This window comes from Paroedura picta, chromosome 8 (assembly GCF_049243985.1).
Source record: "Paroedura picta isolate Pp20150507F chromosome 8, Ppicta_v3.0, whole genome shotgun sequence".
Lineage (NCBI taxonomy): Eukaryota > Metazoa > Chordata > Lepidosauria > Squamata > Gekkonidae > Paroedura > Paroedura picta.
This window is the reverse complement of record NC_135376.1, coordinates 20,862,341-20,886,070: the sequence shown is the minus strand read 5'-3', so window position 1 is coordinate 20,886,070 and position 23,730 is coordinate 20,862,341. Positions and strand designations below refer to the sequence as shown.

General features: G+C 47.5%; 1 protein-coding gene and 1 long non-coding RNA gene across 2 annotated transcripts in view; one reads left to right on the top strand and one right to left on the bottom strand.

Moving 5' to 3' along the window:
• Positions 1–20,709, top strand: part of LOC143842588 (uncharacterized) — a 36,253-nt gene extending 15,544 nt beyond the window's left edge. The window contains exons 2-4 of the long non-coding RNA XR_013233199.1: positions 12,100–12,283; positions 18,827–19,318; positions 20,623–20,709. This is a non-coding gene — a long non-coding RNA (uncharacterized LOC143842588). The remainder of the gene's footprint in view (positions 1–12,099; positions 12,284–18,826; positions 19,319–20,622) is intronic.
• LOC143843057 (uncharacterized) lies at positions 6,341–9,727 on the bottom strand. The gene is made up of 4 exons (XM_077348613.1): positions 8,294–9,727; positions 7,565–7,648; positions 7,303–7,386; positions 6,341–7,023 (listed from the first exon to the last, which is right to left on the bottom strand). The coding sequence occupies exons 1-4, from the start codon at positions 8,913–8,915 to the stop codon at positions 6,494–6,496; spliced, it is 1,320 nt and encodes a 439-aa protein (XP_077204728.1). The 5' UTR covers positions 8,916–9,727; the 3' UTR covers positions 6,341–6,493.
• Positions 20,710–23,730: the final 3,021 nt, after the last annotated feature.

Genomic DNA, 23,730 nt, shown 5'->3' with positions numbered 1-23,730 from the left:
GCTGGAAGAGGGGAGGGGAGGGCCCGTCCATGACAAGGGTGTGAGCCTGGGAAACTGGCGATCCATCTCTTTTACGTTTTCTCTCTCACTGGCTTCCTCAGCCTCCTACGACAAGAGAGGGTCCCCCTTGGGGCTACAGGATTCCTCATCTGGTTAAACAATGAGATGATCACATTTCTTTGAACTTGTACTTGAACAAATGACTGCATTTGGGGCCATGGGAAGAGTTAATCCTAAATGTGGGAGTCTAATTCAGAAATTTTAGAGCATGCAATGTGGACACCAAGGCATGTGCTCCGGGAACACGAGAATAGACGCTGGAATGCTTGAGGAGCAATTAACTTCTGACCACTGACTACAGTAAAAAAAAAAAAGAGCCAGAAATAGAATTGCCGACTGGCCATTGTGTGTGTGTGTGTGGGGGGGGGGGGTTGTATCTCATTCCTTCAATAGAATGGGAATGATAAATAGAGTGGTAAATTGAAGCTTTTCATGATGTGGAGCTAAATAACAGGGCCTGATCATTGCTGCCTGTCAACTAATTCCGATTGGGCAGTTGAATCTTTAATAGTTAAGCCGCAGGCAGAGATCCAGCAAGCCAAACTTTTACTGGAAGTGATGCGGTGGGGGAAGGAGACAAAAGCTAGAGTGGTTGAATTTCTTACTGTCGAGCCCCTGTTAAAATCAGAAGAGTGATGCTTTTGAAAAAGTTGGCCACCCTGCTTAGAGAAGAAGGCAGAAAGGAATGAAAAAGGGGTTGTTATGTCCTGTATTAGAAACTGCCCTGGCCTGGGCCCGCTCTGCACACACTGGATAATGTACTTTCAATGCACTTTAGAAGTAGATTATCCTGTTCTGCACAAAAAAATCCAGCTACAAAAGCATATTGAAAGTGCATTATCTAATGTGTGCGGAATGGTCCCTGGATAGCTCAGGCTAGCCTAGGCCTAGTCTGCACACAATAGATAATGCACTTTAGAAGTAGATTTTCCTGTTCTGCACAGGAAAATCCAGCTGCCAAAGCACATTGAAAGTGCATTATCATACATGTGCAGACTAGGCCCTAATCTCATCAGACCTTAGAAGACAAAAACAGAAGACCCTGGTTAGTATTTGGATGGGAGACCACCAAAGCAAGGTTTGCTATGCAGAGGGAGGCAATGGCAACCCAACGCTGAACTTGAAAACTCTATGGGGTCACTATAAGTTGATTGTGACTTGACAGCAATTTAAAAAGGAAGGCTGCAAATAAAAGGTAATGTGTTCTGGTGTATAACATGACCAACCTAAGGTGCTGTGAAAGTTTGAGTGTCTTGAGGCTTGGCAATACTTCTGCCTACCCTTGCTCCACTTCTCATAGAATCATAGAGTTGGAAGGGACCTCCAGGGTCATCTAGTCCAACCCCCTGCACAATGCAGGAACTCACAACTACCTGGCCATCCACGGTGACCCCAATTTCATGCCCAAGTGATCCCTCTACCAAAAACCTCCAGAATCCAGCCTGGCCTGGAGGGAATTCACCTACCGTCCCACAGCGGCGATTAGCATTTCCCTGGGTATGCAAGGAAAGGCCACAAGAGACAAACACTGGGACATCCCTTCCTGCCCACCCACTCACAATCTGCCTAAATTCATAAAATCAGTCTTTCTGTCAGATGACTATCTAGTTTCTGCATAAAAACATCCAAAGAAGGAGAACCCACCACTTCCCGAAGAAGCCTGTTCCACTGAAGAACCACTCTGACTGTCAGGAACTTCTTCCGGATGTTTAGCCAAAAATTCTTTGGAAAGCCAAAAATTCTTCCTTTAATAGTAGCTCCTTCTCACTCCATGGCCTCAACCATAAACCTGGCAGAAGAGCACCATCTTGCAGGCCCTGTGGAATGCAGAAATTTCCTGCAGGGCCCGCAGCTCTCCCAGGAGCTCATTCCAACAGGTGGAGGCCAGGACCGAAAAGGAAGTTCCTATTCTATCTATGCTAAATATACGTCACCTCCTATGCCCCCTGCAGGAAACTCTTTGGATTCTGCTGAAATACGCACGCTACAGATCTTGCATATTCTAATAGGGCTAAACCTACTTGGCTTCTAAGATCTGAAAGCAAACCTTCCACACCCACTGGATAATGCACTTTCAATGTGCTTTTGCAGCTCGGTTTCCCCACGCAAAACCGGAAAATCCACTTCTAAAGTGCACCGAAACTGCAGCATCCAACATGTGTGGAGTGAGCCCTTTGGCATTTCCGCAGGGCATGTAAGACAAAGCTGTTTCACCACATGTATAGAATCAGAGTCCAGTAGCACCTTTAAGACCAACAAAGATTTATTCAGGGTGTGAGCTTTCGAGTGCAAGCACTCTTCATCAGACTAAGAACTCCTTACATGACTGTGGGAATGCTTGCACTCAAAAGCTCACGCCCTGAATAAATCTTTGTTGGTCTTAAAGGTGCTACTGGACTCTGAGGGCCATTTCGCACAGAGCTCAAAGTTGCTATTTGGTTGCCGTTTGTGAAAGCGCTACTTCAAGTAGCGAAATGTAACTAGCCGTGCCCGTAACGCACAGCTGCGGTTTTTGCGGAATTTGGCACTTTCACTTCTCGCCACTTTCGTAACCCACAGGCTTCCGGTTCTCCGTCTTATCGCTACAAAGGAGGTCCCTTTTTAGCGCTTCTGGCCTCCCGTGCCCGTCAATCAAACTGCAGGCACACCTTTGACCTCGACCCTAAAGCCGAACTTGTCGGGGTTCCCTTTTTTTTTAAAAAACCCAGGAAACCCCGTAGCAACGCGTTATCGTCCGTTCATTGGCGCCCTTGGAACGTGTTTTCTATTGTTTTCTAGGAACCAGATGCATTGACATGTTTGATTGGTTAATCCCCGCCCACAGTACACGCCCACAGGTTACCTGCTTATATGCACCTGGGCAGACACGCGGTCGGCCTCACTCTTTTGTTTGCGTAGCCTACTGCCCGCAGCACAGGTCAACGTTGCAATGGAGAGGCTTATTTTTCAATTGCTGGCTCACATGCTCGCGGTGCTCCAGCGCATGAATACCGCCTTGTCGCGTCGGACGTCTGCTATCGCGGAGTACCGAGAACGGGTGCCCGGAACGCTGACCAGCAGCAGAAGACGTTCTGTAAGGGTAACCATGGCGGCCAAGAAACGCTGGCAAGCTCTGGCAGAGGTCCGGTTCCCCAGACAGTTCTGGGTGGACGAACGATCCTCTGACTGGTGGGAGAATTTTGTGTGGACTCGCTGGGATGATGACCACTGGATTGCCAACTTCAGGATGTCGAGGGGGACATTTTTTGAACTCGTGGAGGCTCTACGTGGACGCATGGAGAGGCAAGTCACTGGCATGCGGCGCCCCGTTCCAGTTGAAAAAATGGTGGCTGCCGCATTGTGGTACTTGGCCACCCCTCAGTACTTCCGGACAGTAGCCCAGCAATTCGGACTCGGAGTCACTACGGTTGGCGATATCCTTAAGGAGTTCTGCCTCGCCATGGAGGCGGAATTGTTCAGCAAAGTCGTGTGCCTCGGAGACCGGCTTGGAGCGGTGAGTGTCATTCTATCCCCTTTGCCCTTTAAATTTTTTTTCTTGTTTGACAGGTCAGCAACGAAGACGCGATACACCCCACGCTGACATGCAATGGCTTATATTCTTTTCTTTCCCTTATTCCAGAGTATGGACGGGTTTGCCAGGCTTGGATTCCCGCATTGTTTTGCGGCCGTCGATGGAAGCCACATCCCTATCCGTGCCCCCGGGGGAAGCATAAAAGAGTACGGGAACAGGAAGGACTTTTGCTCTGTTCTCCTGCAAGGAACAGTGGACTTCTCCGGCCGGTTTATCGATGCCGAGGTGGGGTGGAGTGGCAGGAGGCATGATGCCCTTGTTTTCAGGGAATCCAACCTCAGGAAAGCCATGGACGAAGGGGTCTTTGTTCCAGGAAACCCCACCGCCACCATTGAGGGCGTGCGTGTGCCGCCGTTGGTGCTCGGGGACGGAGCCTACCCAATACGACGCTGGCTCATGACTCCCTACAAGCGGCCAAGGACAGACGTGCATAGCCACTACAACCTCACTCACTCCCGGGCAAGGAATGTAGTGGAGCGTGCCTTTGGACGTTTGAAGTCCCGGTTCCGTTGCCTGATGTCCCGACTACACGTGCATATAGACAATGTGACTCCGCTGATCATCGCGTGTGTCATTTTGCACAACATATGCGAGGACAAGGGACATAACATCCCCTTCCCTGTGGATGAACCTGATCCTGTTGTCCTTGAGGACACACAAGACATCCCTGAAGCAAGGAGAAGAAGAATCTATGCAGAGGGGTGCAAGGTTCGGGACGCCATAGCCACCCACATCTACAGAAACAGGAGGCGTGTTTAATTGTTTTTCCCACTCTCTTGTTGGTGAATAAAGTTTTGTGTTATTTGTTTAACCTTGTCTTGTGCGGTTTGTGTACTTTGCCAGCAAAAAAACGGGGATTCTCTGGTCCAAAAGCACTTTGACAGCCCTAAATGCTAACTCCCAACTGAAATTGACAAACACAATACGGAAGCGCTGAATGGGGAAAGTTCGGGGAGGCGGGTAGCCAGGAAGTATTGGCGACCCCTGTCAAACCGGAGGATCAATCCACTTATGTTCCAATGAATAATTTTATTGGTGGGCAGCTTTGATACATTTAAAAAACGGGGTGGTCTATCGGAGCAACGCACGTTCGTTCCCTAACCGTCATTCCGAAGATGCCGAAGCCACGGAAGGGCTCCTTCTGGCAGCGCGCCGAGGCTGAGGCACTTCTGGAGCTTGTGCTCCAATCGAAAAGTGTTGGCCGCCTTATGGCCAGCACCCACTGCCACACCAAGGGTGCTTACCTGGTGTTGGCTTCAAAGCTGAGGGAGAGGGGCTACGTCAAAATTCAAGCGCCTTAAGCTGGACTTCCTAAACAGTCTGGAACAGTGGGGGGGGATCCCGCAGCCAAGTGGGAGGACGGTCTTCCACGACCAGATGGTAAAAATATGGGAGAAGGCTGGGAAGCCCCCCCTGGACATGAGGAGGCATATGGGTGAGTGCTGCCGTCGTTGTGTTTTGCCCTTAAACATGCATGGAATGACTAGCTGCCTCTTTCCCCTACTGTCCCCAATGAAATTCGAGAAAGTATTTAGATGCTGTCAACCCCCTCTGACTTAGCCCTCCAGTACTGTAGAACCACTTTGGTGTTTTACCCTTAAACATGCATGGAATGACTAGCTGCCTCTTTCCCCTACTGTCCCCAATGAAATTCGAGAAAGTATTTAGATGCTGTCAACCCCCTCAGACTTAGCCAGCCAGTACTGTAGAACCACTTTGGTTATGCGCTTAGACTCTAACTGTGGTGTGTCCACCAGCTGTGTTTCATCTCTGTTTTGTGTGCTTTTAATTATGATTTGTCTTTTTCTTTGCCCAGCCACACAATCACCATCCAAGCTGGCAACAGCACCTGAGCGTGAGGAGGGGGAGGAAGAGGGACCTTCCACCTCGGGACAGGCTGCAGGTGAGAGTTTTATGTCTGTGAGGGAGACCCATGTGTGTGTACCCCCATGGAGCCATATGGGAGCCTGATGTGATGCTTCCTTTTGGAGTGTGATCAAATTCTTTGTTTGATTTCTATAGCTGAAACTGTGGAGGCAAGGCTGCGTGCGATGGAGGCCAGAGTTACTTCCCTGGAGGCTCAAGTGGCAGAGCTGAAAGGGGAGATTGAGCAGCAAAGGCAACAGAGGGAGGCGGAAGAACGTAGGTTATGTTCCCCACTGCCCAACTCTTCTCACACTGTGGCTAAGGCCACTTAAAAGTGTATGCATGTAAACTAAAGAAATTTGAAAATATGTGTGGCACTAATGTGTACTTTTTCTCCCTCCCCACACAGTTAAGAAGAAGGAGGATGAGGACCTCTTCCGCCGCAAAGTCCGGGGGTCCGTGGGAAGGTTGAGCAGGAGAGTGAGGGAGATGGAAGGGGCTGGGCAGGGGAGCAGTGGGACCTGAGTTTTGTTTCCTGTTTGTGTTTTGGGGTAGGGGTTGGGGGGGGGGCTCCAAGTTTCATTCCCTAATGTTTTTCCCCTGTTAAATGTATACTTTTGTTAAAAAAAATAGGTTTTCCAGGGGGGTGGGGGGTGGTGGTGCTGGTGGGGCTCCAAGTTTCATTCCCTAATGTTTTTCCCCTGTTAAAATGTTTTTTAAAATAAAATGTTATTGCTAATTTTATAACAAGACTCCAGTGTGACTTCTTAAACTCGCACATATTTAACCCCACACCACACTCCTAAAACTCCTTGAACTAACACCCCTCCAACCTCCAACCCACACAGCAGTACCACAATATAGACAATCACTAGAGAGGCCGCTTTCGGCCTTGCAGATTCTACAGTAGGGTACACAGAGACAGAGTCAAAAATATAAACTTTATTCAACAAACAACAAAACACAGATAACATGAAATAGAAAAAGTGGGCAAAACTAGGAGGGGGAGTACTTGTCTGCTGGTTTTATTTTTCTCTTTCCGAGAATAGTCCTCCTTCGTGTTTGGGTGGAGGCATTCTGAGAGGGAGTCGGTGGGGTGGGTGCTGGAAGTGGTGGTGTTGGTGTGGGTGGTGGTGGGGGTGGTGGTGGGGGTGGTGGTGGGGGGGCGGGGGCGATTTGTGGAGGGTAGGCCCTTTCCATGACCACTACAGCCCTCTCCATGAGTCTCCTTATCAGTCGCACCTCCTCCACGCCTTCGCGTAGGATTTGGTTTGTCTCTCTAAGGACTGCCCTCAATTTTCTCCCCTCCTGGGCAATGAGTGTGAGCATGGCTTGGTCAGCGGCAGCGGCACGCCGTGACTCCTCATAGCAGTGCTCAAGGAGCCTCTCTCCCACGCTTGTCAAGACGGAGACGCGCCTCAGCCTGCCGCGTTCCCTCGTAAGCCTCTCCTCTGCTGGGAGCGCACCTCTAGGTGGTGGGCTGCCTGGAGCCAGGGGTGGTTCCTCCTCCTCATCTGAAAGAACCTCTGTTGGCAAAAAATGAGAAACAAAACTGTTAGTAACATCAATAAAGTCAAAACACACCATGGTGGACATGGTGTTCTTTTTTGTCCCCGTGTTTTCCTGCCAAGAATTTAAACAATCCCCGGCGAGCACATGGCTATTGTTTGTTTGCCCATGGTGTGCTTTTACTTTTGCCTACTTTCACAGCAGGACTCTCAACAATTAAAAGGGAGCACATGGTTAGTGCCTAGCGACATTGTCCTGCAGCTATGGCTCGAAAGGAACAGGTCATGCACGCTCACCATCTTGAATCTGTATCCGCCTGCGCCGGGCAGGAGGTCCAAGCACCCCAGGCTGTTCCTCCTCCTGTGTTCCGGGTATGAAATCTGCAAAAAAAGGAAAAAAAACAGATCTAGGACCAAAGGGTGGCAAAGCCAGCTTCAAAGCCTACACCAGCAACGCAGAGGGACTCTCTTCTTTCTCTTAGCAGTGCTGCTGCCCTGCACAAACAGAAAAGCACAAAGCAGTTAAAACAGCCCCCCCCCTATTTTAACTAATACTTACCAATGTTAGTTGATGCCCCCGAATCACTATCCACGTCAGGTGCTGCTGGAGACTCGAGGGGCCCCGTCCCTGGCAACTGTGTCTCTGTGGACAAGAGCAGAAAATAGTGAAAAATGAGCAAGCATACACCATGAACCACAAAGCAAGCTCCCAAAGTAGTGAGCCAAAGTACTGCAGAAGGCCTATGGGCGAGGCATGCAGCAAATATTTTGGGGCTGTTGGTTAAACATGACCGTTTCAAATACTAACCACATCAAGCACTCCACAGCCAACCATCTTTTAAAATCTTTTAAAAATTAAAATTAAATGATGAAATCAAAACCGTTTCAAATAGTAAACACAGCAAGCACTCCACAGCCTACCATCTTTTAAAATCTTTTAAAAATTAAAATTAAATGATGAAATCAAAACCGTTTCAAATAGTAAACACAGCAAGCACTCCACAGCCTACCATCTTTTAAAATCTTTTAAAAATTAAAATTAAATTATAAAATTAAAACCGTTTCAAATAGTAAACACAGCAAGCACTCCACAGCCTACCATCTTTTAAAATCTTTTAAAAATTAAAATTAAATTATAAAATTAAAACCGTTTCAAATAGTAAACACAGCAAGCACTCCACAGCCTACCATCTTATGCGTTGCAACGAACTGACGAGAAAACGATGCCCAAACGTCAGAACACACATTTGCTCAAAAGGAAATATAAAATAAAAAGAAAATCACTTACCGGAGGCAAGGGGCGTTTGCTCAGGAGCCTCCTCTGGCTCCCCAGGAACGATGGCGATGAGGTCCAGCGTTACCGATTCCGCGGCTCGTTGCTGGACGGGGGGTGGAGGGCGAAAGCTGGACGAGGTGCCCTCGCCGGGATCCTCCTCAGCGGGTGGTTCCTCGACCGGGGCAGCCGGCTTCCGAACCACCTTAAGGCTCCGGCCGACGCGCTTCGGCCTGCCGGATCCTTCCCCGTCTCCGTACAGCTGGCGCTGCTCCTCGAAGTAGGGGCAGGTAACCTTCTCGTTGCCGGAACCCTTATTATGGTTCACGGCACGCATATACTCTGCCCTCATTGTCTTGGTCTTCGACCGGCATTCAAGGCCGGTCCTGTTGTGGCCCAGGGCGCGCATCTTAATGGCCACTTGTTCGAATACCTCCCTATTCCTGTGGGAGGACTGGAACGCGTCCTGGATTTTCTCCTCCGAGAAAATCCCGATCAGGTCCCTGATCTCCGCGTCCCTCCAAGTTGGGCCACGGCCGGTTGCAGGGACGGACGAGGCTTGAGAAGACGATTCCATGTTGCTTTCGCTAGTAGCTGAGCAAAATGGTGGTGGAAGGTGCAGGGTGCAACGGATCATATACCTTCCCGCACACAAAGACAAAGGGACTAGCCGGCTCCTGATTGGTAGAGGGCAGTAGGGGACACGCGCATTGGCCACATTAGGTCACATGTCACGTTCAAAACTCCTCGCGCGGGAACAGGATCTGCTCCTAATGGCCAGATTGGCGCCCTTGTTGTTTGACTTAACGCATGCGCTGATTCGTTTACACGAGAGAAGAGCAGTTTGAACATGCAGCGGGAGCCATTTTAGGAAAATGTCCGCCATTACACAAACGCATGCCGGTGTTCAACCGAGAGCAAGTGCGGCAGTACTCGGCAGTTCCCCAATAATATTCACCAGCCACAGCATAAATCAACCAAACATGACATGTTACTGGCGTACGTTCGTTGGCACGCTCAGAGGAATGTTTTTTAAAATGAACGGGGGACGGCGACTCCGCTTGCCGGAGGTATAGCTGCCAATGGAAGGGGTTGTCCGCACCCAAGCACAAGCACGCACCGGGAACCACACAAAGACCCACTACACATAAGCCGCCCCTCATGATATCACCTCGAATCATGTCTATTGAACCCCTGTAAGCTAAGCAGGAGACTGCGAGCGGCGACCGTTCGTTGGCACGCTCAGAGGAAAATTTTTTAAAATGAACGGGGGACGGCAACTCCGCTTGCCGGTCTAGCCGCCAATGGAAGGGGTTGTCCGCACCCAAGCACAAGCACGCACCGGGAACCACACAAAGACCCACTACACATAAGCCGCCCCTCATGATATCACCACGAATCATGTCTATTGAACCCCTCTAAGCTAAGCAGGAGACTGCGAGCGGCGAATGTTCGTTGGCATGCTCAGAGGAAAATTTTTTAAAATGCTCCCTGTACGTTGACTCCGCTAGGACTGGCCGATGGTAGACGGGGTTTTAAGCTTTGGGCAAATTTTGGGAACGTGACGGTGTGTGCCACTGTGCTTGTGAAAAACTCTTGTGGTGTCCGGGCAGAATTTCCGAAAGTGATCGTGCTTGAAAGCCAGTCGCTGTCCCGTTGCCTCGTAGATCCCCGCTCGCTCGGAGAAAAAAAAAATGGCGAACAGTTCGCCGGAAGTTTGGAGGACAGGCTCGGGAGGAGGGACTTTGAAGAACCCGCAACAATGGTAACGCACAGGTCTTTAGCGCTACTGTTGCAGATTGGTTGCAGGAGTGTATCGCTATCCGGAGGGTGAATCCAGTTTTCTGGATTCCCCTAAAAGCGCTACAACGAAGCGCTTTTGGCGGGTCGGTTTCAGGATTGTTGCAGATCGTTAACGACGTCGTGCGTTATGGCAAATTAGTAGCGTTTTCAATCAGCAACCATTGTGCTATTTTTAAGCCGTGGGAAATGCCCCTGATTCTATTGTGCTACTTCAGACCAACACGGCTACCCATTTGAATCACCACGTCTATAGTTGAAGCCTAATATGAACATCTGATCTCATAGACCTCTCTGCCTGCACATGCCAAGCAGTACTCCTTAAGGAGGTCTCTACATCATACCCCTCCCAATCCCATGACAGAAATCCTTATGGGCAATATTAGAGTTTAATTTATTTGGCAACCTTAATTCAAATTAGATATTATACTGTATTTTAGAATTTTATATCATTTGAATTGTGCTGTGGTCTGCCTCGAGTCTGCTGATAAAGGGCAGAATAAAAGTTTAAATAATAAAATTAATTCATTAATCAAAGGGGCAGGGCATTCCCCTCCCCGCTGCAAGCAACTGGCGAACCTGTATATTTCTCACAAAAACATTCACAGATGTTGTTTTATCTTGCAGCTGTCCCTCTGATTGTTGCTTCTGTGTTTCACAGATAGGAAAGGTGATCAATGCAAGTGCTTTGGCTGTGCAGAGAAAAGCATTGCCTTATCCCCCTCCCTGCCCCTACCTCACAAAGCCTGGGGAACTTATCTGTTCAGCTGCCCTGAGTTTACCTTGGTGGGATGGGTGGGGTAAAAATCTAAAATCTAAGTAAACACACCAGCAATTTACAGGTAAACAGGAAGTAACTAAATAAACAGAGTAAAAAAGGTAAAGGTATCCCCTGTGCAAGCACCCTTGGGGTGACGCCCTCTAGCGTTTTCATGGCAGACTCAATATGGGGTGGTTTGCCAGTGCCTTCCCCAGTCATGACCGTTTACCCCCCAGCAAGCTGGGTACTCATTTTACCAACCTCAGAAGGATGGAAGGCTGAGTCAACCTTGAGCTGGCTGCTGGGGTTGAACTCCCAGCCTCATGGGCAAAGCTTTCAGACTGCATGTCTGCTGCCTTACCACTCTGCGTCACAAGAGGCTCTAATTAAACAGAGTATAAGGCTATCAAATGGAGACACAAAAATGTGGTCCTGAGAAACCTGAATAGTAGGGATTCCAGGCTGCTACTTGTTACCCTGGGAGCTTTGGGGGGTAGTGTAAGAGGCACCTATGATGTTGGGTAATGTATCAACATCACTCCCAGGGAAAACCTAGATGTGGCATAAGAGCATCAGCTCTAGGAAGGATGTGCTGTTGCCGTAGAGTTTCCACAGCATTGGCTGTCCTGCTGACATTGTGCTTGGGTTTTCACCCAGATGTGATATCAAGGAATCCACACACAGGCCAACACAGGGTGGCTGGAAAGACTAGATTATACAGCTGAATTTTAAGTTCAACTGAGCTGCCAGAAATCTTGTCTCAAAAAAGGGTGGGCAGACAACAGAGAACAAGGCACAGAAGAAGAAGAAGAAGAAGAAGAAGAAGAAGAAGAAGAAGAAGAAGATTTCGTAGCCTGCTTTTCATTACCCAAAGGATTCTCAAAGCCCTTACAACTGCCTTCCCTTTCCTCCCTTTTAAGGGGTGGGGGTGGGGAGGTAATCCTTTTAATTGAGAAAACATGAGAAAGTTATTGGCCTGCTTAGCATGATCTGCAAATGGCCAGCTCGGAGGCAGGTGCACATTTTTTGTGATGTTCTCCTCACTAAGAGGAAAAAACCTGCAAGCCTCTGTGTGCCGTGAAGCAGATGTCATTGATTTGGAGAATCTTGTCAGCTTCTCTGCGGGAGGGAAGTCTTCTTTCTTTGGAAAAGTCGCTTCCTTGTCCCACAAGAGCTGCAGCGCACGGCACTGGCGCACTCAAACTCTGACACAGCACTCCAGCCTACTAATGTGTTTTTTTTTTCTTGTAACATTTCCCAGCATCCTCTGACAATGAGAAGCAGCCGCATATTTCTTGCTCTCCAGAGATGGAAGACGGGTCCGGGGGCATTCATGCTTTCTAACACGATGAAAAGCCTTCTTTGCTTGCTTGCAAACCGTTTCATCCCAGACGTGTGACATGCATCCCAGCACGACTCTGCAAAACAATTCCCTTCTGTGTCTTGTAAGTTGCCAACGGTAGTTTGTAGGGGGGGGGGGGAATTATTAGCCGCTCTGCAAACTGGTCCAAGGACAGAGATAATTAAAACGGCTGAGTCTGTTCCATTTGCAATTTCATATTAATTGTTACTCATCGAGTCTGATGGAGCAGATGGTGTCCGAGATGGAGGCAAAAACCCAGTTGTTTGAAAAACTGAATGCTGCCTTCAGAAATAAAGCTCGCTTGCTTTGCTCACAGAAGTACTAACTACACTGAAGTAAATAGTTTTTCTTCGAAGCAGAAATAAGTAGTGTGCCAGAACAAGATAGGACAAAATTAGTACTGTGTTGAGCAAAAGAAAGGATTAGAAACTTCCTAACAATGGACTGAAACTTCCCGACAATCATTTGAGTAAGCCTCTACATTACTTTACTGTCTTTAACATGTAAGTATCTGAACCATGAATGGTGGATAAGAATGGTTGGTTTGTAAGTTTAGATGCTTTTATCCGCATATAATGGGCATCTTCCTTAAATAAATAACAACTTTAAGCATCCAGAAATGCTCACAGTACAGAAGCTGAAAAGGATTATTTTTCAGAAACTAGGGATGCCAGCCTCCAGGTGGGACCTGGGGATCCTCTGGAATTACAGCTGATCCCCAGACTACAGAGATTGGTTTCCTGGGAGAAAATCGATGTTTTGGGGGGCGAGGTCTATGGCTATATACTTCACTGAGGCTCCCGTCCTTCCCCAGGCTTTACCTCCAAGTCCACAGGAGTTACCCAAAGAGCTGGTCCCTACCAGTGGGTCTTCCCAGGGTGGGTGTCTCTATGGGGGGGGGTACCTTTTTGTCGAGAGGGCCCATAGACATAAAACCTGCATGTCAGGGTCATAATCGCTCTCCTGTCTTTCTCTGCCCCTTCCTTCTCCCAGTCATTTTGGGGAATCTTTCAAGACCTTTTTAAACAAGAGGCTGATCATATATTTCGTTCCACGTTTCCACCTGTGCGACCCATGACTGGAGAATTAATATGTAAATGGTAAAATGGCATTTTTGGTATATAAGAAAATCAGAAGAGAGGGAGACCCCCATTTGAAAGGAATTGGAGGCAATTACAGAAACTCCCTCCGAATCGAGAGCAAAAGTCACCTCAGCCCCTCCCCAAATTACATAAAAGTGGAATGAACAGGCCCGTTCTTTCCTTCGTGACTAATAATAGCACTCCAAGCTAAAAGGCCCTCATTGTCTGAAACATCTCATACAGTTTTCATTACCCCTGCCAATCCAGTCATTCTTCTATGAAGAAGAGAAGTAATTTGCCAGCGTTGAGAAATGTTGTCATAGGAAACGGCTGCGATTGGCCTATTTCACAAAGGTGCCTGCTTTTCCTTATCCAGCCATCGCACCTGTCCTTTTTCTCCTCTACTCAAGGCATTGTTTAATCAGCCGACTGTACGGAAAGCCGGCTGATAACGGTTTGGAGCAGAATGAGCTGCATGCCAAGAGTAGCGTGCTTAGGCCAGGGGATACGTTTTCGTGACACTCTGTGTGTGTTATTTAAGGCAGCTAGCAGATGTATCCTGTGTTTGGTGCAGATAAATTTGTAATTTACAAGTCACAAGTGTGTTCACGGTTCTGTAAAATGGATATTTGTGTGTTGAACAATGCCGTTCCATGCAGCGTTATACCCTTCTTGGGCTGTTAAGAAGCTTGGAACGCTTTTTAGAATGGTACGATAACTACGGTATATCCTTATTGTTAGATATCCTATATAACTATATCCTATTCTTTATCTGGTGAGGGAATGTGGATCAAAACCAGGATATGCCAGTGAAAGAAGGGATTCCCCACCCATGGTCATGGGCTTAAGTCTCCATCTCTCTCTGAACTTTCGAGATGTGCAAAGTGAGAGTGAGAAAGAAAGGAAAGTGGCAGCTGGGACCTTCTCAGGGTGCGGGTGGAGTAAACCACAATCTGTCCGTTGAAGAGGCCTACTGTGGCTAGATACAGATCCCTTGTAGCAGTGTCGTTATCTGAGACCACATTTAAGGAAGAGGACTGTGATGTATTGCCCTTCTTGTGTTCAGCCTCTTGAAAATTTACCACAGCTCTGAATCTGGGGGCCTGAAAGCAGATATGGCAAATTCCTGGAAGATCGCTCTCTTGGTGGCTATTAGCCAGGATAGCTAAAGGTAACCTCCATGTTCACAGGCTGAGGCTCACTGAATGCCAGTTGCTTTGGGCCTCCTGCTTTCCAGGTGGCCCTGGACTGCCTTTGTGGGAAACAGGAACTAGAAGGGCCTATTGTCTGATCCAGCAGGATATTTCTGACATCTATTCACTTGGGAGCAGTTGCTGTTTAGCTCCTTTACAAACATGAATCTGTTTCAAAATGATTTAATGATAATGGATCCCAAAGCTGCCCACTTAGGTTGCCGGGTCCCTCCCGGAAACCAGCAGGGGAGGGGGGAACTTGCTGCAAGCAGCAGGGAGGCCCATCTGATGCACAGAGACATGTTTACGTCATTGCTCGTATGACCGGGAAGTGACATCATCACTTTGGCAAAGCATCGCCATGCTGGGAGGGAGCATGCTGCAGCTCCGAGTGGTGTGTGTCCAACTGGATTCAGGCATCGTGCCTTGAAGATGGTGGGGTTATGTCCATCGCTCTAGTCTTTCCCCTTTCCTTTCCTGGCTTTGGATTTCGATTTGGCCTTAGGAGAACAAGGCTCAGTGACTTGAATCGTATCCTGACACTCGGCATTGTACAGGGCCTTTTTCAGAGTGCCAGAACGGGCCTTCAGGTAAATTCTTATGGTGACCCTATGGGGTAAATTCTTATGGCGACCCTATTGGGCTTTCAAAAGAAAGGATGTTCAGAAAAATGTATTGGTCATTCCCAGCCCTAGGGAAGCGCGCCTAGCCTCAACCAGGGCCAGGGCCTTCTTGGTCCTGCCCCCTACCTGGTGGAATGAGCTCCTGGGTGAGCTACGGGCCCTGTGGGATCTTTCAGCATTCTGCAGGGCCTGTAAAACGGAGCTTTTTAGCCAGGTCTACGGTTGAGGCTGGGGTCGGCAAGGTAGATCTATCACCACCACCCCGGGGGGGTTGAAGTGTATATTGTTGGACCTCTTTCTCCACCCCCTCGTCAGTAGTAGGGGGGATGGGATTTTTCTGCCATGTTGGGGATGTTGTAGTCTTTTAATGGGAGTTTTAATGGGGTTTTAAGATACGAGCCGGTTAGAAGAAGAAGAAGAAGAAGAAGAAGAAGAAGAAGAAGAAGAAGAAGAAGAAGAAGAAGAAGAAGAAGAAGAAGAAGAAGAAGAAGAAGAAGAAGAGTTGGTTCTTATATGCTGCTTTTCCATACCCGAAGGAGTGTCAAAGCGGCTTACAGTCACCTTCCCTTTCCTCTCCCCAGAACAGACACCCCGTGAGGTGGGTGAGGCTGAGAGAGCACTGATATCACTGCTCAGTCAGAACAGTTTTATCAGTGCCGTGGTGAGCCCAAGGTCACCCAGATGGCTGCATGTGGGGGAGCACAGATTCAAACCTGGCTCACCAGATTAGAAATCCGCACTCCTAACCACTACACCAACCTGGTTAGGGAGTGCCGGCAAATAAATTGAATAACAACAACAACAACAACAACAACAAGTGGTTTCCCATTCTCTGCCTCTGCATAGCAACCCTGGACTTCCTTCGTAGTCTCCCATCCAAATACTAAGCAAAGCTGACCCTGCTTGACTTCTGAGAGCTGATGAGATCAGGGCAGCCAGGCCCATCCAAGTCAGGCCAGAAGACACCTACCCAGGGGCTTTTCTCCACAGGATAGAAGAAGAAGAAGAAGAGCCAGGGTTTTGTACCCCGCTTTCACTACCTGAAGGAGTCTCAAAGCAGCTTACCATCACTTTCCCTTCCTCTCTCCACCCTGTGAGGTCGGTGAGGCTATGGCAGCTCAGAGAGGACTGTGACTGGCCCAAGGTCACCCAGCTGGCTGCATGTGGGGGGATCAAACCCGGTTCTCCAGATTAGAGGCTGCTGCTGCTCCTAACCATTATACCAAGCTGGCTCTCAAATGAAAAAGTTACTTCTTTTTTCATTCGGAAGTATTTTAATAGCCACTGAAATCCTGTGCTTTTGAAAAGCAAGATGACATGATTTTTGACAAAGTCAAAATTGCTTGACTTTCTACGGATATTTTCCTCTCTGCAATTTGCAGGAATGTCTCGTGAGGTCGGAAATGGTCCCCTGTAAGCCAAGTAATAGCAGTCCTGATCAGTGGAGGGATAAAAGACATCTTGTGATAAAAAACCCAGCAAGCCACAGGAAGTAAATGCTCATAATTCTACGAGGCAGTGGATTTTCATAAGTACAGAACAGTCATTCCAGTATTAAACTAATGTAGGGTACAAGGAGGAGCCGGGTACGTAAAACCGAACTGCTTCTAAACCCTAATGACTGCTTCAGGGAAGAAGCTGTTAAAAGGGAATGCCCTGGCTAAATCCATTATGTTTTGCTCCCTTCCTTCCCACCTCAAGTTCTTACGGGGAGGCTTGTCAGGGAGTTGATAGGGGGTGGACTTCATACAACTTCTCTTGGTTGACAGACTCTTCATCTTAATTGTTGGCCAAAAATTGTTGGAGAAAACGAACCGGGGATGTTTTCTCTCTCCAGCCTCCCTCATCCCTGTGTCTAAGCAAAAACATTGCTCTGGTTCAGAGGCTCTGCAATATTTCCCCCCTTCACAGATTCTTATCTCAGATGTGCTGAACATGCAATCTGGCTCAGCAATCAGTCCAGGTGTGCAACAGAACATCCTCCCTAAGGAGCAGCCATGGTTTCCGCAGGTTCCGTTGGCACCTGGCGGAGGGCAGCAAAGATGGGCTCCATGTTTGTTGATGGGCAATGGATGTTGGTGTGAACACAAATACGTTTGCAGGGGTAGACAACCTGTGGTCCTCCAGATGTTCATGGGCTTCAATTCCCATGAGCCCCTGCCAGCAAACGCTGGCAGGGGCTCATGGGAATTGTAGTCCACGAACATCTGGAGGACCACAGATTGACTACCCCTGGTTTAGAGTAGGTGGCCATGGAACCATATGTCCAGGCGACCTGCTCAATGTACTCCCTACCACTCCTCTGCACTCTTCCTCTGCACAAATCTTTTCTAATCATTCTCCCAATATGTCACAGATTTAACAAGGGCACATTATACTATTCCATCGGTATGTTAAGGACCACTCCCAACCTCCAGTTATTAAGTGTCAGTGTGGCGCCAAAGAATTTCAGATAAGGGCTTGACCCGCGTGGGTTGAAAATCCTCATTCAGTCATGAAGCTCATTGGGTAACCCTGCCACACCCCACAAGATAAAATGAAAGAGGGAAGACTCATGTACTTTGGATGTTCTTCAGGAAAAGACCAGGATAAGCATTAGATAGGTAGGCTGCATATTACTGAAGAGCTCTCTACCAATGAGCCACAGCGCCTTCCCAAGCTCTGCAAGTAATTTCCAACCCATTACCAGCTTCAGAAAATGCCGTGTTGCTTATTTGTTTGTTTATTTATTTAAAGGAGCCTTTCTCAACTATTTTACCATTGAGAAACCCCTGTAACGTTCTTCAGGCTTTGAGAAATCCCAGAAGTGGGACAATTGTGTAGAATATGGTTGGGAAGCATAGGTGTGGACACGTCCACCCGGGGCCCCTCCCCTCCCCACCCCCGGAAAGCCTTTCAGGGATGTTAAGAAACCTCACGGTTTCAGGAAACCCTGGTTGAGAAGGCCTGATCAAATGTTTCTCATTATGTATTTATGGTTACTCATCCTAAAGCCTTTGGAAATAGGGTAAGTTGAAATGTAAGTTAAAGACAACTTGGGTGTCAAAGGAAGACATAATGTCATCCAGTGTTTCAAAAATCCAAAAATTCTTGATTCGGATGCTTGTGAATCTCCATAGAGGCCATATTTTGGTTCAGGATTTTAATAATACGTTTCCTGGAAAAGTTATACTAGTTACAGTTAGTGTTCCCAACCTTCCAGTAGGTCCTGGAGGGAAAGGTAGGGTCACTCTGGATCAATCATACATGTTGCAGAGGGAAACTTTAAAGTGCTCAAAATCAAAATGGAAATTGAATTCAGCGTATACGGAAGGGGTTTATTTGAGCTGGGACTGGGTAAAAAGCCCTGTTCAGACTATACCCAGCTTACATCCTTCTCTAGGTTATCCTCACAGCAGCCCTGTGAGGTAGGTAAGACTGAGAGAGGGTTACTGGCCCAAGCTCCCCCATCAAGCTTCTATGGTGTGAGGGGGGGATTCAAATCTGGGTCTTCCAGATGTAAGTTCTAACAATCTTCACCACCCCACAGTGGCTCAGAGTGTCAGACTACAATCTAGAAGATCCTGATCTGAATCCCCACTCTGCCACGGAACCAGAGACCTCCCAAGTATGTTGCACTGCCCGCAGAAGAAACAGACCACAAGTTGATGACCTTCATGGGTGGCTTGGTTTTGTTCTGTGCTTTAAAAAAGACTGTTTGAAACATGGTTTTTTTTCTTTCCCGCAGGTCACAAAAGAGTGCAGAGATTCTGTCTTTCCCCCAGATCTCCAACCAACCCTATTTCTGCACTGAAAACACATTCCAAAACACACTGTCTTGGTGGGACAGGATGAGAACACCGGTAGCCACTTCAAACAGTGGGAACAAGGGTTGGCTGACCAAGCTTATAATGGTCACCATCTGCACTTGCTCCTTTTGATCGTTTTAAAGTTCTCTGAAGTGCTGATTGCAGCCAAACATGGGCAGAATCACTTCATGGACTTGATTTATCCTTGGAGCATACAACTCCCGCTTGAGCTTGACCCCATGAGCTTTGGCTGCCCTCCAAGAAAAGAAGGCTAATTCTTCTTCTGTCATGGCTCTGCTCAAGGAGCACCTGCATTCTGTAGTAAAATATTCCTTGCATGGATAAGCCGGTGTCTTTTTCCTTTCATCAACAACTGGTCTGGACTAGCCTTAGCAAGCTTCCCACAGACTGTATGACTGAGCTCTAAGGAGGTGAGTGTTACATCCACTGGAGCGTCACTCTAAGGCTCATGAAAATAGAACCTGTCTCTACAAGAACACATAAGAGGCAGTGTGATGTTGAGGTCAAAGTGTTGATCGTTAGGAGCTGGGAGACCCAGGTTTGAATCCCCTTGCTGCTATGCTAACTCTCAGTCTCACCTACCTCACGGGGTTGTTGTTAAGAGAAAATGGCAGAATAGAGACTGGTGTAGGTTGTTTTGAGACCTCATTGGAGTGAAAAACAGAACATCGATAGATAAATAAGTAAGTAGCAGTCATGGATTGGGCTGCTAGAAGAGTAGAGGGGTTTTACAAACCACATTTCCCCTCTTGACTGTGGGGTTTTAGGGTTGCTGTTTCCAGGCTGGGAAAGTCCTGGAGATCTAGGGCTGAAGCAGGAAGGTAGGAGAGGAAAGGAGGCCCTCTTCAGGAGATAATCCACCTTTCCCTGTCTACAGTGGTTTTCCTACAGGGGCTAAAAGAGGCTGTGATCACCTGCTCATACATGCTATGGGCAGTGTTATCTCAGTATCCCAGTATAATTTAATGCTGAAACCTGACAAAATGTTGACAAAGTAAAGAAATACTTCAGAGGTTGTAGCCACAGCCATGGGTGGTGTTCTTGGATCACTCTGGCTCAGTCCCTCCTACCTGACAAAGGGCTGAATGTCCCCTAGTTGTTGGAAATACCACTGGCCAAGTATACTTCAAGTTGGAGGAGGTAGTCTCCCTGCCTAAGTGGGAGACAAATTGCCCAATGTGGAAAGAAAACTACTAGGAACAGGGAATAGACAGAAAGCCCCTACTTGAGTGAATTGAAGCCTTTTGGTGTGTTGGAGCTCTCTCTGTTATGTGGGGTGGCTGACCTGGAGGGAAACCAGTGTGTTTCTACTTGGATATTGGTAAATATAGCAAAGACTGCAAGGACTTGCCCTGACCTGAGTAGCCCAATCTTGTCAGCTCTTGGAAGCTAAGAAGCCCTGTTTAGGCCAAGGGTGGGAGACCACCAAGGAAGGCCAGAGGCAGCCAATGGAAAACCACCTCTGAATATTTCTTGCCTTGAAAACCCTGTGGGGCTACCATAAATCATCCACAGTTAGATAGTATAAAAACAAAATATCTAAAACTCTGACCTCAGCCCAAGATAGTCTAAATTCATCAGATCTCAGAACCTAAGCAGCACTGGCCCGAGTCAGTATTTGGATGGGAAGCTACCAAGTAATATCAGGGGTGCTATGCAGAGACAGGGAATGGCAAGCCACCTCTGAACATCTCTTGTCTTCAAAACCCTACAGGATCATCTTAAGTCAGCTACGAATGGCAAATAAAACAAAAGGACTCCAGTTCTATCTCTGACTCCTTCAAAGGGAGCCAACCTGAGGTAAGTGATGATAGTTTTTAGCCCTTTTCAGCGCTTAGAGAAGAAGAGAATGCGCGACAATATTATCAGCTTGGTGTAGTGGTTACGAGCACCGACTTCTAATCTGGTGAGCCGGGGTTGATTCTTTGCTTCTCCACATGCAGCCAGCTGGGTGACTGATCAAGCTGTTCTGACCGAGCAGTGATATCAGGGCTTTCTCAGCTTCACCCACCTCACAGGGTGTCTGTTGTGGGGAGAGGAAAGGGAAGGCGACTGTAAGCTACTTTGAGACTCCTTCAGGTAGAGAAACATGGCACAGAAGAACCAACTCTTCTTCCTCTACCATGGACCATGGCTTAGTGGTAGAGCACAGGCGGTGCATTCGGAAGGTCCCAAGTTTCAGACTTTAGCATTTTAATGGGAGTTTTATTGTATTATGGGTCTGGTTTTTTCTGTAACCCGCTACGAGCTGGTGTACCGAGAGTGGTGGGGAACAAATTCAATAAATAATATTAACAGTAATAACCTTCAGTGAAAGGCTCACGGGGCCTAATTCTGAACTGGGAACTTAATCCCAAGCACAAATGCATCTGATTTGGATCGGTACCAGGTCCTTTGACACAATTGGTGTGGATAGGGAGGCAGTGTTCCAGGAGTGGGGAGGAGTGTCATTACATGCTGACATCACCTAGAAGAGATGTCAGCATATTGGGGACATCGGGAGGAAACACTATGGATGGGAGGCAAAACTCTATGGCAGAATTTGCTTCAAACCATAGAATTTTTGCCCCCAAACAAGAGTGTCACCCCCTGATGTGCTGACTTCACTTCTCTAACATTCTTCTGGGTTCGGGTGAGTTGGGGGGGCAAGAAGGTGAGGGGGAGGTATATCCAGAAAGTGGGGGACCACAACCAGAGCAGTAGACCTGACAACCTACTTACCATGGTGTGTAAGAAGAGAGAACTTTGGTCTTCCTCGTTTGCAATTTTTCTGCTCTGACACACCTGGGGAAAGCTACGACCATTTCTGCATGTGAAATTTTCCACTGGACAGCCTTTCATTTCTCGCTGGTTTTAGTGCTGCTTCCACATGATGTCGGCAGCAACCAGGAGCTCTCCAGTGGCAAGCTTTCATCCAGTTTGCTCTCCGATGAGAGAAATAGCAAAATCCTGATTTCCCTTTTCTTGTTGCACTAAAAATCAGGATTGAAACAGGGGCAAGCCTGCCTGGAAGTAGAAACATGCAATGGTCTCGGTAGCATTTTGCCCATCCTCTCCTCTCCATTTCCAGATAGATTTTAAAAAATGGCACAATCCACATTGCTACGAGACTGCAAAGTAATGTGCCCTCAGTACAAATAAAATGTTATCTTCATTGCGCATGATAATATTGGGATTGGGCAGCTAAAACAAATTCCTGTTTGTGCTTTCTGGTGGTGGGGTATGAATGGGGAAGGGGGGGGGGATGTGATGCAGAAGCCCTCTCCCTATTCGCTTGGCATCTGTGCTTTTTGTTGTAAATTTTTATCGTGAACACACAACCATCAAGGTCCGATTACCATGGCCAGTCTTTCACAAATCTACCCAAACATAAAGAAAGACAATTATACAAAACATTCCAAAAAGAGATCTAAGGAAATGTTTTATTGTTGTGGCACGATCCCGAAGCAATTCAGAAGTGCAAGTTCTTTTAAAATATGTTTTACTATTGTGGCATTTCCTCATAGCAACACAGAAGTGTATTTTTTAAAATTAATTTTGGGACCTGGGGGGGAAGGAAGTTTTAGTCCCCAAAACAACCACTGTGAAGGGATTGCTGGCTTGCGTTGATTGACAGCCCGAGGACCTGGGGGAGATTGTCCACGCTTTCTGCTTCTCCGCTGCCTCATCAGGAAGGGAAAAGCCACAACGAGGCATCAGGATAATGCTTCCATCAGGAAGTGTGCAAATGCGCAGTTTCTTATCATCCCTTTGCAATCAGGAGGTGATGTGCATTTTAAGCCTCCGTGCGGAAATGGTCTATGATTTACCCCACTGACACTATGGGCACTATGGGAAGTACACTTAGGTTTTCCCAATGTGGCAAATAGCACCCCCAGGAACATTGTAGGTAAGGAAACCATTCGAGTGGAAGCATAAGGAAATGCCCTTCTGCCTTCCACTCTGATGGTTTCCTGACCTGTAGTCTAAATTGGATCCAAGCGTGTTTGGGATTAAGTTCCCAGCATGGAACTTGAAAGGCATGTTTTAACATGCACACCCCTGGAGACCAAGAGAGAATGTCATTTATTTAGGCCGTTAGATAACAGCTGTGGGGAGGAACTTTTCTTTGCCTGAGTCTTTTTGGTAGCTGCTGCCAGTCAAGTGGACAGCACAAAGTTAGGTCAATCAATAATATTGGCTCAGGATTTATTTATTAGATTTTTTTTAAGTCACTGGCCATCCAGAGGGTCTCATGGCAAATTACAACTTATTAAAGGTTCAAAGCCAACTTCATATTTCCTGATAACCACCATGCAGATAATGGGACAATTTGCAGGAGGGAGCTTTATAGACCCCTGAGAATAAAACCTAGATCTGATCCCCACCCCCACCCTCATTTCAAAATAGTGATATCTATAAAATGACATCATCTGTCAAGCATGCAGCTATTGTGACCTGGCTTCTGAGGCACAGAGAGGAAGATAAGAAGAAGGCAGAAAGAGGAACAACCAAGAGGGAAGATGGACTGTGGGGAAAGGGGGAACTTTCTGATTCCAATTTCCTTGTTCAAGTACAGGAGCAAAACCACAATGTTCTGGCTGTTGGTATGTGGTGAACTCACACAACACCACCTGGGCATTATTCCTTTAATCTCTGCAAGTGGTCATTAAAAAAAAAAGGCTTGGGGCGGCATGCTGCACCTTGCACCTAGAACAGCTTGCCAGGGGAAAGCACTCAAATCAAATGCTCTCGGCATAACCTAACTCACCTGATAAAATGGAAGAAGAAAAAATTGCCACACTGAGCCCCTTGGAAGAAGGGTGGGATAAAATTGTCCACT